General features: G+C 43.9%; 2 protein-coding genes across 3 annotated transcripts in view; one reads left to right on the top strand and one right to left on the bottom strand.

The window, feature by feature from the left end:
* Positions 1-498: 498 nt before the first annotated feature.
* Positions 499-13,246, bottom strand: GORASP1 (golgi reassembly stacking protein 1). Of its 2 annotated transcripts, none has more exons than XM_019508095.1 (9): positions 13,121-13,244; positions 11,175-11,255; positions 8,545-8,748; positions 7,384-7,470; positions 6,001-6,131; positions 5,271-5,424; positions 4,533-4,677; positions 3,472-3,624; positions 499-2,576 (listed from the first exon to the last, which is right to left on the bottom strand). In XM_019508095.1, the coding sequence occupies exons 1-9, from the start codon at positions 13,181-13,183 to the stop codon at positions 2,293-2,295; spliced, it is 1,302 nt and encodes a 433-aa protein (XP_019363640.1). In that variant the 5' UTR covers positions 13,184-13,244; the 3' UTR covers positions 499-2,292. The 2 variants fall into 2 exon arrangements, with proteins under 2 accessions (XP_019363640.1, XP_019363641.1); XM_019508096.1 differs by having other exon boundaries at positions 2,449-2,596; positions 13,121-13,246.
* Positions 13,247-13,360: 114 nt separating this feature from the next.
* TTC21A (tetratricopeptide repeat domain 21A) overlaps positions 13,361-16,446 on the top strand; it is a 68,679-nt gene continuing 65,593 nt past the window's right edge. Inside the window, 3 exon segments of the mRNA XM_019507937.1 lie at positions 13,361-13,441; positions 13,720-13,849; positions 15,736-15,849. Of these exon segments, the coding sequence (XP_019363482.1) occupies positions 13,415-13,441; positions 13,720-13,849; positions 15,736-15,849 (271 nt within the window). The 5' untranslated portion in view covers positions 13,361-13,414.

The following is a 16,446-nucleotide window of genomic DNA, read 5'->3' as shown; positions in this document are numbered from 1 at the left end:
CAGAAATTGTGGATAGACTGTAACCACATATCCTTAACTAGCTGATATAATGAATGTCCCCTGCCAGAGTTCATAAACATGATAACCATACCTAGCTTACATTTAGCTCTGGCATCTTAAAATCATGACGAGAGGAGTTTTACTGTTACAGCAATCATCCAAGGCTTCCTACCCTAAGATCCAATTCTAGTGCAAGGCTTTTTTACATGCTTTCCCCAGCTTAGAGGATGATTTATTACTAAGTTATTTGCAATTTTAGATTAGAAATTCCAGAATGGGGAATGTCAGTGCTAAAGTGGTGCTTGCAGCTACAGCTAGAGTGACAAACATCTAACTAGGCTAGCTTAAGTCCTTAATGCTCCTTAAAATTGAGCTGCTTTTACATTCAAGTTTTGAATGAGACTATCCTTACCTTAGTCGTCATTTACCTGAAGAAGGGAAGTTTTGAGCATGCTCTGAAACCAGTAAAACTGAACATAGAAATGCTTGACCAATAGCTTATGTTACAGGACTTTTATTTCATCAATGTTAAGCATCACATATGTAAATTCACATCTAGAAAAAATAGTTTTTTGCTGCTGTTCTGAGAAGCAATTTAAGGATTATATAATGAAGTTATAGATAGATTGAAAATATTTCAAAAGCAGAATGCCTTATACTTAGTACTTGCAATACACCTTGCTGTATGAGCAGGGTGGCTGAAATCCTTTCACCCTCACATACTCTGTACTGGTGCTGTGCTTCCTAGATTTTAGAAGAATTTAAAGAAGCTTCAGGAAATTCTTTATGCAATGAGAACTTCCACCAGTTGAGTGTTAAGCCCTTGTATTATGACTTCACCTACAACCAGAAGCACAGAGACAGGCAGACCCCCAGTCATCTTAAGTGTTGATATCAATCTGCCAAATGAAACTAATCCTTCTCTGGAGATTGATAGATAAGTAATGCTGGGTCTCAGTACAGTACCCCTGAATGGAAAAAACATGTTTCTTGCCATGCAGAGTGCTTCAAGTAGGCTGCATTTTCAATTTTACATGTACAAAACTAGACCCAATTTTCTTTATAACAGTGATGACAGTGGTGGCATCTGAGATCAATGCCCATACAAAAAGAGAATTGGGTCTATTATGTTTAAAGATTCCCAGAAGGATGGTGCCTGAGCTATGAAACTGGCTGAATAGTAACCAAGTTACATGTGTAAAGCAAACATTTACAGATACAACAGGCATAGACTTATAGAAACAATAAGTCGTCAACTTAAAAGCAGTGCAGACTGTTGCACAGAATGTTTATTCCAGTGTCTTTACCCTACTGCTTTGTACCAAAAATAGTTAGGAGCTGGGAAAAACAGAAGAGATTAATAAAAGTTAAGTTATAAATCCATTCACTGCTTCAAAGTCTATTAGAATATCAATTTTCTATTTAAAAATGATCCCATAATCAACTCCATATGCACCTTAGAGCTACCGCTTTTAATTTATCAAGCTGAAATCAAATTCAATGTCCAACATGCACCACGACATTCCCTTTGCAACTTCATTACAATGGTTTTTGCAAGACAGCACCATGTCTCACAGTGAAATGAATGCCAGATCACAACTGCTTACAGTTTTAACTTAAGCCATTCCCTTCATTTCCTGTGAAAACAATGTTGTGACAGCCAGGAAGTCCATCCCTACACATCCCCAAGAGGAAGGTGCAAGGAACTTTCCTCCAGTTCCCAAACAAGCTAAATAAAATTGTTTTAAATTTTTCATCACACAAACCATAGATAAAAAAAAATCTGTAGTGTTAGTCTAAAAATAGGAAAGGTGCTTTTGGAAGGAACAGGCCTGAATTGTAAAAGTTATTTTTCAGCAAGTCAAAATATTGAGAAGCATTTTCTCCAATGCTATAAAAGATACTAGGAAAAGTGGTAATTAAAAGCTGTTTCAAGCAAAGGCAACTACAGTACTTTACTTATTAGAAATAACAAATTAAAAGCAAACATAAACCTCATTATACGTACTGACAGTGGAAAAATGCAAGCCTTCCTATCACTGCCAGATTATTCCATTTTCTGATTTGTATTTGAATAATAGTTAAATGAAGTTCAATGTATTGCATACTGCTGAGAAGCAAGAACAATAGGACAAGTACTGTCTGGGGGGGAAAGGGGGCTGTATGCTTTCCCAGTATATTTTTACAGCACCGCTTAGTCTAACAAAATAGAACAGCTGCAGTTATCAAGAGATAAAACAGCAAACGTTTGAGTTGTAGTAGGACAGCATATGGCAGAAGGAGGCATCCTTTCTAATGCTCATCTTGTGTCACTGCTTCTTTGGGTTCCTGTGCCTGTTCGTTGCTCTCAGGGTCCAGCAGGTTAGTGGCTGATGGGCTGTCAACACTGTCCAAGAGTAATTCTGTTTCTTGAGCACTGGAATTTGTTCTTAGTGTTGCTGTTGAAGTAATGTCATTAGGAAGAACAAAGGATGGTAATGGGGAAACTGAAGGCATCAAATGGTCCATCTCAGACTGTGGAACTGCACCATCAAAAGTGGTGGCTAATTCTTCGGGGACTGACATTTTGACATGTTCTGAGAAAAGAAAATAATTCCTAAATCAAAAAAGTGCATCAAATACACAGACTGGGAAGTAGCAATGCAAACTTACACTTGCACCTTATGGTATGTGTGGCCCTGGGCCTGTGACTAGTGCAAGATGTGGCCCCTGCCTGCACCAAGGCTGGACACCCCTGACTTAAGCAAAGTTCAGCCCCCTTTTTCAGAAATTAAAGACTCCTTGTTCACTGATTTCAAGCCTGCCACCCATTAGACAAATGAACCAACTGCTCAGTTCTGAACTGGGGTAATCTTAAAATCCTGAAATATACATTTTAGGATGGTTTGTATTTCTGATGTTTCATTCTCTTTGAAAGAGGGGGAAAATTGTTTTCAAGCTAAAATCATGGTCTGTTCTTTTTTGAAAGAGGGAGAGAGTCAAAAGAATGAAAATCTTTATGAAAGAAAACAGATATGAAGCGTTAAAGGAATACAGTTTCACTACAGTCTGTTATTCAACTACTTGGAATCTACTACAAAAGTCTCATTGCAATAAAGAGTTACAAGATCTGGATATAACATTTTTGCACCTTGACACCCAGACATTTTAAATATGAATCCTCACTTTTAGGAAACCCTAAATATAAGGTTTCCCAATACAAAACACACACACTTACAACCCACACTTCCCCATCAGATTTGGAGGCCTTTGGCTAATCAACCTGCTCATTTTATTTCCCCTCCTTTGGTTTTAGTTGCATTTCTTGTAAGGTTTTGCAGGTCTTTTAAGGTTTTGCAGGTCTTGTAAGGTCTGCCCAAAATAAATAAATTGTACACGTTCTCAAGAAGCATAACTCTGCTTCTTGAGAACAAGGGTCTCCTGCGTGGAACCAAGTGAACTAAACAGTCTGACCATTTTATACACGCTTACCAAAATAAGCAGCCGTTCCACTATTCATTAGCCTTTCATTTTCTGACAAAGAGTCTTCTGTCGACAAGTTGAAGGGAATAGATGGAGATGTATTTGGCATTTTTGTTAAGTCCGTAAGTTCAGGAAATGAAATTCCAGACATATCTAGAAAGCCTAAACAAGTAAGAACAAGGTAGGATTTAGCTTTAAACTCAGCTGTAAGTATTTTTCTGGGTATAAAGTTTCATATCTGACTCCTAGTCAGTGAAATTTTCCCTTGGAAAAGGCACAAGCTAAAGTTGCTGGAACACTAAGGTTTGCTCCTGCTGCCTCTATGCCATACCCAAATAAATACCCCAGCTACTCCCTCCCACTCCATGTGCACTAAATCCCCCAAAAAGTCAAGCAGTCATTTTTATAGAAGCCATAAGCAGGTGCAAGCCAGAGACTATACTATGGGGCACTAAGGCAGCTGCATGACCTTGTTTTGAGGAGTGCAGCATGATGAATTGGGCCACACGGGCAGTGCATATTTCACAGCAGCATTTCTGGTTGCAGCACAAAGATGGTGTCCCAAAAAAGCATTCATTCAAAGTACCCTTCTTCAATTTGTAAGGGCCTGAGCCAAAGCCAGTAAAAAAATTTCCATTGATTACAGTGAACTTTGGATCCAGGTGATAAATCAAACATGTGAATGTCACCATTCTGGAACAAGGGCAAGGATTTTTATTGGACCAGCTATCTGGAGAGCTGTTGGACAAGCTTTCAGGCATCAGACCTTAGACCTGAAGGGCACTTGATGCCTGGAAGGTTGTCCAACAGCCCTCTGAACTATATAGTTGGACCAGTAAAAGATACCACTAAAAATCCTTGCCTCTTGTATATATCCCAGACCATCATGGCAACACCACCACTCCAATCCTACTACAATTCTAGCTCATTACCTTTGATTCCCTTGATTTTTAAAGAAAAATATGAGATCAAATTTCTTCTATATTTAAATAATGATGGATTGGAGTCCAGAGAGAAGTGAGGATTAAGGAGGTATATATTCAACATAGGCATTAATACAAAGATCCTACCTGGATCCATAACTCTTTGGACAGGAGGAGGAGGAGAAAGGGAGCTTTCCCTTGAAAAACCACTCATTTCTTCATCTGTAGATGGCTCCAAGTTCATAATATTTTCAAAGTTGTCATTTTCTGTGTTAGGTGCTAACAGCGGAGCCTAAACACAACAAAGGGAAAACACAACACATCTTTTTCTTGACATCTAAAAAGACCCATAAGTGAACGCTCTGCCCCCTGTTCTCAAATATAAAAGTTATAGGGCTGTCAGCTTGAGATCCCCTCCCCCCAAGCTGCATCTCTTTAGATCCAATTGCAGGATGAGATAGGGACTAACACACCTCAAACCCATATGGCTACTATAGAATCAGTATCAAGCAGTTAAACAGGCTAAAAATATACCATGCATGAAACACTGCTTAGGGAGCACAGACTTACACAAGAATGGTCTTCAAAGGTTAGATCCATATGCAGCACTTAACCCAAATTAGATAGGATAAAGACACAAATCTTGCTGAATCTAGGCCATAGAGGAATTATAACCATGTCCTCAATTATAACATGAAAGAGTACTTGTAGTAGTCCCAGACATCTGGGGGTTCATCTCTCACTGATCTTCCCCTCTCTCATTGCCTTACACCTTGGACTCAACTTTCACTCAGCTCACTTCCATACTAGCTAGCCTGTTATACATTCATAAATGCCCAGAAATAACTTCACAGAGCACTCTAAAGAGATGCATAAACTTCTTACCTCCATGTAGCCATTGGTGGAGGGTACAGATGGTACATGAGCTCCATCTTCTGAGGGCAAGGGTGAAGGTGGTGTGCTTTCTTGCTTTTTCTTTGGCAGAGCAGGTTGCGTTGGAATTCTGTGCAGATAGCCATATCCAATGCCACATCCTAAACTACATGAGAAGAGCAGAGTAAAAGAACCTGGAGAGATTAAACATGCACTTTTGCTCCGGCTGATTAGACAAATGGTTTCAGTTAGGAATTCTGAAATAGAAAGCACAGAAAACTTTCAAACTTCTTAGCACACAGAAGCAATATGCTGCTGCAGGTAGAGCAGCTGCTATTAAACAGAAGCAACAGCAATGCCCCAGAATTTCTTTGAACTTTGGCTTTAGACAAACAAGACTCAAAAGTGGAAACATCTTAATTTCCATCATCCTTGTTACAGTGGTATTTTTCTGCTTTTAGCCTCCCACAAATCTATTCCAAACAAGACATGACTGCAGGGTATATAAAGCCCAAGCCTTCTACTATTTAAGTCAGAGTTCTGCTACCGGTTTCAACAGGCAAAGGATTAGACCCATGATATGCCAAATTCACACTTCTCAATTGTTTTCCATTGTTTAAACATTAGAGGAGAGCAATTTATGGGAGTTAAGGAGAAAAAGGCTTAGCCAAAAACAACAAATTGAAATTGGTGATGCCACGTAAAAATAAGAATTTATTTACAAAACCCAACTTATCAGTACCTTCCTTCTCCACCCCAGGCTCCATTAGGTGTTACAACTACCTCTCGACAGGAATCTGTTTCAGTATTGTAGACCATCAGCTTCAGTGGCTTCCCTTCATGGGAATCAATTAGGGAGAAAAAATCCTCTGACTGATAAGACACAAAACACACTTAGTTAACTCTCACAACATTTTATCACCAACTCCCCACTTCAAAGAGCCATTTTTAAAAGGGAAAGACCATACTCACTACTTCCTATTAATTCCTCCCTTTAAGAAGTCACAGATATCTGATCTCAGAGGCAACTAGATTCATAATCTAGTACATGGGTGCTAAACCTCTGGCCCACAGGCCAAATGCGACCTCCGAAGCCTTGGAATCTGGCCTTGCATGGCTCCCCACAGAACAGGCAATTTGGCAGTGAGGGAATAGTGATAGCTTATGTTAGGACATGCCCCCTCCCCCTGTGCAACTGGTTCAGGGACAGCCCCCCCCTGCAAACCACAGCTGGATCAGGGGCACGGGTGTTAGGGGTATGCAAAGCAGGCCGTATTTGATTCAGATTCATCCTCATTCAGGGGGGGATCGATTCTGAATCGATTCGGCCAAATCCAAAGATTCAATTCCAATTCAGAGAATTGGAGATTCTGCCACAGACACAGCTTTGTGTGTTTTTTCTACATACCTCGAGGTACCAGGCGTGGCTCATGAACGTTGAGATGGTGGGGCACATGAAGTGTCCCATAGGAGTGCAGGGAATTCCCTTCACATGCCCCTGGTTCAGCAAATGGGGGGTGTTGTTCCCCACGCACTCCACGGTGGACCCAGAAGTGGACCATAAGTGCTTCTGGTCCACTTCCAGGTCCACAGCGGAGCATGATGGGGACCCCCCCCCACACACACACAGCGTTCCCGTGGGACACTCCATCTGCCCCACCATCTCAGCATTCATGAGCCAGCTGGTACCTTGAGGTATGAGAAAAAAGAACAAACATATAAAGCTATGTCCGAATCATCGAATTTCTCCAAATCGAATCAGAGGCTTCCGATTCGATTTGGAGAGATTAATGGGTCTCCTGATTCAATTCGGATTTGGAGATTCAGCCGCCAAAGCAGGCCGAATCTCTGCTGAATCAAAATCAGCGACAGCCTGCTGGCTGTCCCCCTCACCACTGTGTGGCCAGGCACCTGCCTCAGGTGCCACACTGGGTCAATCAGCCAGATCTGGTCCACGGAGGGATCAGGCACTGCCCATCCAGCCTGCCAGACAGAAAGGTTGAGCACCACTGATCTAGTATAAAGGGGTCATGTAAAGAGAGCTGTCACTACTACTCAAAGCAGCCGCAACTCTTACCATGTTTTAAATGCACAAAATACATCAGTGATTAAGACCATGCCCTACCTCCTGCAAAATCTGATCTGATCCAACAATGTAGTCCGTGTGGGGTAGCAGGCCAGCCAGAGCTGCAGGAGAAGCTGGCTCTACATCCTGGAAAACAATTACAGGTCACTTTCCTTTGCAGTTGGGTAAAATAGCAGAAGGTGAAAAATATAACTCTGGAAAAGTGACAAGGGAAGAAGATTTCTCTTTAAATAGATTAGAATTTTCAGAACAAGTTACATCTAGAAGCAGTACCTGGCTGTCAAGGTTCATTAAAATTCAACCAGTTAAAACTTCAATATAAAATCAAAGTGCAGTCTCTTCCTAAACCTCAATATACACATCAGCAAGAGAAGAAAGCAGTCACAAGAGGAGTCAGTTTTTGCTAGAGACACTTCCCAGAATCTTCTGGTTTTCCACAAAGCTAATACTGATTTTAACTTTAACAATAAAGGTTTTCTGCATGCTTTTATCTGGTTTTTAAATAAAGTTCAGCCATTCTAAAGAAGCCAATTCAATTGGAATGCTTGCGTTTTGCTAACAATTCTTCACATGCTAATAAAATGCAAATTAGAAAACAAAAAGTGATAGATATTCTGGAAGAGGGGCTGGTGATGATACTATTCATTTCCCAGGTTTACATTCCCCAGTTCCAAAGGAGCTCCTCCCACTGGCTGAGACAACTTAAAAAAGCTCCTGTTCTTCCCTTCCTCCAATTTCAATAGTGCTGGTACTTTAGCAAGCAAATGTGAACTAAAAGTAGCATTGAAAGGCTCCGTGTATTAAGAGCAGCAAGCCACTCAGCAGGCTCTCCAGCACCACCAAAGCTTCATTCTCCTAAGAATATTCTTAGGGTCACAGGATCCCACCAAATTCAGAGAAACAAAAATTCCCATTCCAATTCAGAGACTCATGAAAAGGCTCCTAAAAATTTGCAAGGGCATCAGGCATAAAGGCCCAGAAATCAAAATGTCACCTTTCTTCTGAAGAATAATGAGACTATCACTGTTCCAAAGAAATCTCAGGAATCTGAACTGAGAAGCCAAGGGCTGCCATGACTTCATGCAATTTACTTCATTGATAATTTTGCAAGGAGGGTAACTAATTGTGCTTTGAGATGCTGAGTTTATATAGCGAGTATTATATATGTACCAAAAGCCACAGAATTTTTTTTTTGCTCACCAGAACATGCCACACATGCTCATTGGCTCCTTGGAAACTGCAGAACCTCACGCTGGCTCCGAGAAGCCCTTGCCCTCCCCACATGTTGCTGGGGATCACCTCCACCTCACGCACTCTCATCATTTTTGTATTATAGACCTCCAGCTTCACGGCCTTCTCAACATTCGCTTTCAGCAGGTCTTTCAACATGTTGTTTTCTTTATTCTAAGGAAAAATAAATACTCCTTTCTAGATGGATCAGGCATGTAAAAACATCAGGCTTCAGAGAAGCAGCACTGCAACACCCAGGGCTTTGCTGCTGCCCCCAACAAAACCATTTCCATTAGATGTACAAGATAACAGAGTCTAACCCTGAGCAAAGTTATTCACTACTGCTCAATCCCATTACTATCACTCCTCCAACTTCACTTTCTTGTAATGCAAATAGAACAGCTTCAGACGATTACAGGAGACTTGGAGTATAAATGCATATCAAGAGACAGTGCTATTTATCAGTGGTGCTCAACCTATGGCTTGCAAGGCCATGTCACCCAGCCCATGGGTCTTCCCACAGGTCCAGTATTTGGCATGAATGGTGCCAACATTAACTACCACTCCCCTACTGCCAAATTTCCAGATCCGTGGGGAGCCCCCTGGCTAGATTATGTGACCCTGTGCTGGTACATGGGGGCCAGGCCAATGTGAAAACCTGCAAACTCAGCCCATGCCATTCATCCAGCCTGTAGGGCCAGAAGATTGAGCCCCATGCTTTGTATGATGTCTTTGATCCTTTCATTTCCCCTCCAACACAACAACTTTGAAAACAGGTATCTTATAAAAGTTAGTAGTAACTGGTTATAATTTAGTTATAAAGTTCCTTATAGCTATCACTATTTCCATCCAGTTAATGGAGTGACTGGTCCCTCATTGCATTATATTGCAATTTCCAACACGATATCCAGGCTCATGCAAGCAAGGAAGGCCAAAGGAATTCAGTTTCCCTCTCAGTGGCACAAGGCAGATCTTCACAGTTGTGAGGATTTATTTTAAATGTTGTTGATCACAGAGTAAAAAAAGAAAGAATTTGGCCTATGACACCTAAGAGTTTTTTTCTTTCATAAGAAATGCAGACACGGATTGCATTCTCTACATCTAGTGTTCAGACTGGTGACATGGCAGCTGCCCACTTGTTAATGATTATCTCTCATGTTTATCCAAGTGTTAAAATAAATAGTTTAAACAAGTGTTGAGATCCAACCACCTGCAAATAAGTGATTTTGATATTTAGCCTACAGCAGAAAAAACAGCTGGAAAGAATGCTAAAGGATTAGTCCTTTAGTCCACCAGGGAGTCATGAGGCCTAGAAAACAGGCCAAATAGACCTAGGGACTGTGGAAGTAGCAAGCAGGTCATCAGCGAAAGATTTTCTAAACATTATTTTAATACCAGTCAAGGTTCAGATCAAAACCCAGGACTAGTTAAACAGAATTCACCAAGGGAGAAAGACAGTAGTACTGACTTCTTGGTCTCCAAGGACACTGCACCACAACTCCATCCCCAAAAAATCACAAGCTGGAAGAACCCAGCAAGACACCAAGGCAGCCCAGCATGGAGTCAGAGACCACAAAGCCCCACAAAGAAAGAGGTATAGGAGGTCCCAAACACTGCTTTCTTTTTTGCCATACAAATTTTTGACAGCCTGACCCAGGTCCTACTAATTTTAATAGAAACTGGACCACATCTTGGGTCATGTCTAGTTTTGCTTTCCGTAGTTTTTCCTAGTTTCTAAAAAAATAAGGAGGTTTTTATAAAAACAGCCTGGCACAAACTTCACTCTCAGGGTACTGCTGTATGGCACAGATATACCCACTATCAGCTCCAGAACTGGATGCAGTGTAGCTGTACTAGTACAGCTTTACTGGTATACACAGCCTAGTAGGCTTTGCTGAATGCTTCTGGTTCCAGAGCCAGCAGGGAGTCTATATCTGCATGATACAGCCTGGGGCTGTACAGACAAATTGTTGCCAGTTTCTTCCCTGTATCAGTGAAGTCTGCTTCAACTGAGGAACAGTGGCAACTCCTTCAGCATGAGTGACATCCATTTCCTTCTCAAAAGCAAAAAGACTTCACAGTCTCCTTTCACAGGAACCCTTCATTTGAACAGAGGGAGACCTGGGTTCCTTCCCTGCTGCAACCAAGTTTTGAGCAGCCATAACATGTACCAAGGTGGCATGCATGAGGTCCAAGATAGCCACAGATCATACCTTGACACATCACTTTGACAGGCTAAACACCAACATTTGAGAATATTCTAAGATTAATTTTCTAGTCAAGAAAAAAAACTAAGGAATTTGAAAGAAAGGAGGTTAGTGCTTAGCCCAGCCTCCAATTGCCAGTTTGCATCATAAACATATCTAAGCTACTTGCAATTGGAGCAGAAACGCCACAGATCAAAGGAAACTATCTATCTTTCTCCACAGTGGGCCCTCCAGGTCACGGCTCAGGCACACTGGTAGAAAATAATAAGGATACTTGCAATGCTGCCACTGGGATTAGGGAGAGCTTCACTCTCCAGTACTGACAAATCAGTACCCTACAGGGGCACAAAAATGTAAAATACACTTTAAGGATGAGTCTCTTCCAATACTTACTAGTCTGGTGTGTCCTATTGCGATGATAAAATCAAAGAAAGGCTCCAACCCGGCCTGCTGAGCTGGAGAGTTCTCTTGAACCTACAAAATTGTACAATTTCAGTTTACAGTACAATACAAACGATCTATAATAGTTAATATACATCATGCACCAACAGTACTTGATGTGGTCTGCAGATCTAGTATCGGAATTTGGATTGAACCAAATGAGTGAAACTCATTACAAGACATCTGTGGAAGGATTTCTTGAATGGTCACACTAAACAGAAAGCTACTGAATCAATTGCAGAAATCGAAACAAAGAATGCGGGATCTATAATTAGGACTCCTTTGTGGCTAACAAAGTTTGGATATCTTCTGGCAGCATTTTTCTATACCACACTATTAAATGAAAGGAATCTGAAAATACACCAGATGCTTTCGAGAACTGGGTAACATTACTCTGTACACTTCGTCTTGGACATCTCGTAGTTTATAGTTTATTAGGTTAGGAACAGATCATAGGAAAGTAGGGCTGAAAGGGAATTCACAGGCTCATCCAATCCAGCCCCCGACCAAGGAAGCATCAACCCAACTAAACCATCCCAGCTAAGTGTCTGTCTAACTTACTCTTGAAAACATCTAAGGATGGAGATCCCACAACCTCTCTAGGGGTACTGTTCTACTGCTTGATCACCTTCTTTGTCAGAAAGTTCCTCCTAACCTGCAACCTACATTTCCTCTGCTGCATCTTGAGGCCACAGCTCCTAAGCCCGTCCCTTCCAGCCACAGAGAAAAGCCCATCTCTGTCCTCTCCATGCTGCCCTTCAGGTACCAGAAGGCTGCTATCAAATCCCACCCTGTCTTCCCTTCCCCAAACTAAATAACCCCCAGCTCTTTCAGCCTTTCCTCACAAGTCATGCTTCCCAAGCCCCTGATCATTGCTGTCGCTCTGCGCTGAACTCTGATATGTCCAGAGGACGAAAGCAGCTTCCATGGCCATAAAACCGCTCACAAATTCCAGGCCTAAAAAAAACCCCCTATAGCAGCCATAATTTTGCACAACATGCTGCCGCCACTCGGTTTTCGTCCCACCACAGGACGCCCCCGACTTCCCAGACACTTCTCAACCTACAGCCCAGACAAGGAAACAGAAACACCCTCAAGACAGAGGCACTTACAGCCAAAGACCACCCCCGTTCACCTCACCAGCAGACAAACGTGTCGGCAAGGGATCAAACGACCGCCCTATACCTAAGTCCCACCAAATTCATAGGAACAACAACTCCCCATTCCCATTTAGAGATTCACAAAAAGGCTCCTAAAATTCACAAGGGCATCAGGCATCAAGGCCCAGAAATCAAAGCGTCACCTTTCTTCTGAAGAATAATGAGAATCTCACTGCTCCAAAGAAATCTCAGGAATTTGAGCTGTAAAACCGAGGGCCCCCTGGACTTCATAGAATTTACTTCAGTGACCATTCTGCAAGGAGGGTAACTAACCCTGCTTCGCAATGCTGAGCTTACATAGCCAATATTATAAGAATAAGAAGCTCGCTGCTCCAAAGAAATCTCAAGCATTTGAACTGCAAAACCGAGGGCCAAGACAACCGAGAAGTACCCGACACACCCTGGGGCGGCCACGTTAAACCAGCCCAGCCCCTCCCTAAAGCAAACAGCGCGGCTGGCAGCTCGGGGCGAGGCCTGGCCCTGCTCCAGCCCGAGGGCCGCGGTGCCGGGGGGCAGAGCGCAGCGCTCCCGGGCCCTCGCGGCGCGGCGCCAACGTGTGTCTGCTCCGAGCGCCTGGCGGGACTGAGCCGCGGAGCGCGTCACGGTTGTCACGGGCGCAGCTCCCCCAACCGTCACCAACCGCCACCCCCTGCTCAGCCTTGGGAAGAGGGGGGGCTCCCCCACAACTGTCACCAACCGTCGCCCCCTGCTCAACCTTGGGGGAGGGGGTGCCCCTACCCCGTGCACGTGGAAGCCCTCGCTGCCCCCGGCCGGCAGCTCCGAGCTGGAGCTGAGCCCCATGGCGCGGCAGCACTGGCGGCGGCGGCTGCCGGACGCCCCGCCCCCCTAGCGCTGCACCACCGCAGGCCTTAGCGAGCGAGCGCCGAGCCCGACTGCGGCTCCGGCCTGGCTGCTCCCTGATAGGCTCCACGCCCCTCACGTGATGGTGACGCACCTAGCAACGGGGCGGGGCCGCCGGTTGCTAGGACGCGGCGGCGGGGGACGTGTTCCCCGCAGCAAGGGGCCGCCGCTATGACGGGCCCCGACCCCCAGGCCCTGGTACTAGGCCGCGAGGCGGCCCGGGCGGTGTGCCAGCCTCATGCAGACTGCCAGGGGGTGTTTTGGCCTGGTGTTGCCCCTCTCTCGGGAACCTCCCTCGCTCCTGCCCCAGAGGCCCCCTTTCCTGCGGCGCGCGGGCTGGTGAATTAATCCGTGCGGCCTGCCAGAAATCACCGGCAGCAGCACTCCTCCTCGGGCAAGAGTCTCCTCACAGGGGTGGCACATTAACAATAATAATAATAACATAAGATGAGTTTTCTTGGTCTTTTTTCCTCTAGGCTTGTATGATATTTTATGCGCAGGAAAAATATTTCAACCATGCGATGCGTACGGCAAGTTTTGAACTGGATGAGCGCGCCGGTGGTCCCGTGTGGCTGTTTTTCAAGGCGTATGCAGCGTTACATTTAGGTAAATGCAAAGGATGGACTGCGGTGGGAAAGAGGAGTGGTGCTTCTTTGGTTTCTTCTTTTGTTTTTTGGGGGTCTCACATCATTTCTGCATTTTCAGTTTCAGCAGAGGACGTGTTCATGGAACTGTAGAACAGGAGGGTTGGCAGGGACCTCAGGAGGTCACATCTGGTTCAACCCCCTGACCAAAGCAGGACCAACCTCAGCTACATCATCCCAGCCAAGGCTTTGTCCACCCAGGTCTTAAAAACCTCCAAGGATGGAGAGTCCACAACTTCTGTGGGTCATCTGTTCCAATGCTTTACTACCCTCCTAGTGAGAAAATTCCTCCTAATATCTAACCTAAACCTCCCTTGCTTCAACTTGAGCCCATTGCTCTTTGCTCTGTCATCTGCCACCACTGAAAACAGTCCAGCTCCATCCTCTTTTGAACCCCCTGCAGGTAGTTGAAGGCTGCTGTTAAAACCCCTCTCAGTCTCCTCTTCTCTACACTAAATAAGCCCAGGTGCCTCAGCCTCTCCTCACAAGTCATGTCTCCCAGTCCCCCTCACTATTTTTGTTGCCCTCCGCTGAACTCTCCAATTTGTCCACATCCTTTCTGTAGTGAGGGGCCCAAAACTGAACACAGCCCTCCAGATGTGGCCTCACCCGTGCTAATAGTAGAGGGGAAGAATCACTTCCTTTGATCTGCTGGCAACTCTCCTACCAATGCCACCCAGTATGCCATCAGCTTTCTTGGCAACAAGGGCACACTGCTGGCTTATATTCAGCATATTGTGCGCTGTAACCCCCAGGTCCTTTTCTGCAGAGCTGATGCCCAGGCATTCAGCCCCCAGCCTGTACCGGTGCATGGGATTGTTCTGTCCTAAGTGCAGGACTTTGCACGTGTCCTTGTTGAACCTCATGAGATTTCTTTTGGCCCAATCCTCTAATTTGTCTAGGTCACTCTGAATCCTAGCTCTACCCTCTAGCATATCTACTACACCCCCCCAGCTTGGTGTCCTCTGCAAACTTGCTAAGGGAAGGGACAGATGACACAGTGAATGCAGGGCTTGTCCATGTGAGAAATGGTATCAGTATAATTATACAGAGCAGGATGTATCTTTACATGGTCTGCAGTGGTGGGTGGGAGTACTTTAATTAGAGTGGCTCTTGGAGCCACTCTAAAGTGCCTGCAGGGTCTCATGTATCCACACTTCAGAATGTTGGTAGGGGCGCTTTAACTAAAGCTTGTTCGACAAGTTTTAGCTAAAGTGCTCCCACCACTATTTTGAAGCGTGGGGATGCTGAATGCACAAGATGTGGAGGCTGCAGGAGCACACACAAGAGCACGCTCATTAGCACACTTCAGTAGACGCAATTAAACAAGTCTGTTCCAACATGCTGTAATTACAGTGTTGAAGCAGCATCCCTGCATGTCTACAGGCACCCTTAGAGGCTGGCTTATTCAGAGAGGCATGAGCTTTCTATAGGTGACAACCTGCTGCATCTGATGGTATAGCATCTGTGATGCTGTAGGTTGTCACTTACAAAAGCTCATGCCTCCCTGAACACGTAAGTCTGTACGCTATCTTATTTTCCATTTTTAGAAAGAAACAGAAAGAAGGGAACAACTCATCTCCAAGCAGTTCTTATTTCTTCTGCTGTAATAGGCAGCTAAGCCAATGATGATGAACTACAGGCTTGATCACATTTGTGTGCTTCCATAACACTTTGGTGTGGCAAACATTCTGTAAGGACAACATACAAACAAATACACATTTAGAAACTAGCTAACTCCTGTGACTCTTAGCACATCAGTAAAACACACAGCTACCGTATACAACTAATTAAATGGTTGCTAAAACGATAAGAATGAGTAAACCAGTCCTCTGTCGTGTCTTTCAGGTCAAATACAAGATGCTATTTTGTGGCTGGAGGATGCCAGAAAGTGTCACACCGATATGTCATTGTGTTGCCTTTTGGCACTCATTTATGCACACAAAAGATGTGAAGCCATTGGTGAGTTTTTCTTGTCTGTTGTGTGTCCTTCATCATGAACCTGCAAAATCAGTAATCTTTTGCTACGTCTGCGCATTAAACTAAGATATAGACAGTAGATAAAAATGCGGATTATTTTACAGAATTACATGTTCTTTACCAGACGTGTTAAATAAGAGTACACTATCTGATGGATGGAATAGCCCAAAAACTACTGCTGCATTAATAATAAAAAAAAAAAATCGTTCAAAAGGAAAATCTGCTCGACTGCTCAGTAACCTGCTTCTCTGTTGTTCTGATAGTTAAATGTGTTAATATTTGTTCCCAAAAGCTTGTAAGCTTTTGGTCCAGTGTACAGCACTTTGAACTTGTGAATTTACATACATGCTAAGTATCAGGAAGCTTAGAGCTTTCACCAGTCAATAAGGTGTATGTTATAAGAGATCTCATTGTAAAAATCCTAGTTAAAAAAATTGTAGTTTTAACCTCATATAACTGGTTGACATAAACCTTAGAATACACAATGGGCTCATCCACATGAGCATGAACATGCAGTATGCAGTACTGCACACACCACACACATAGATATTCCCCGCAGTGGGGGGGGGGGGGGGGGGG

The sequence above is a fragment of the Gavialis gangeticus genome, unplaced genomic scaffold, assembly GCF_001723915.1.
Source record: "Gavialis gangeticus isolate Ggan-Ray unplaced genomic scaffold, GavGan_comp1, whole genome shotgun sequence".
Classification (NCBI taxonomy): domain Eukaryota; kingdom Metazoa; phylum Chordata; order Crocodylia; family Gavialidae; genus Gavialis; species Gavialis gangeticus.
This window is presented reverse-complemented; position numbering and strand designations above follow the sequence as displayed.

Bases quoted from the DNA above. Each gene is read 5' to 3' on its own strand.
- GORASP1 (XM_019508095.1), bottom strand. From the start codon at position 13,183: ATGGGGCTCAGCTCCAGCTCGGAGCTGCCGGCCGGGGGCAGCGAGGGC. The intron at 11,256-13,120 runs GTAGGGGCACCC...ACAATTTTGTAG, and splicing joins AGGGCTTCCACGTGCACGGG to GTTCAAGAGAACTCTCCAGC. The intron at 4,678-5,270 runs GTAAGAAGTTTA...TGTTGTGTTTAG, and splicing joins CCACCAATGGCTACATGGAG to GCTCCGCTGTTAGCACCTAA.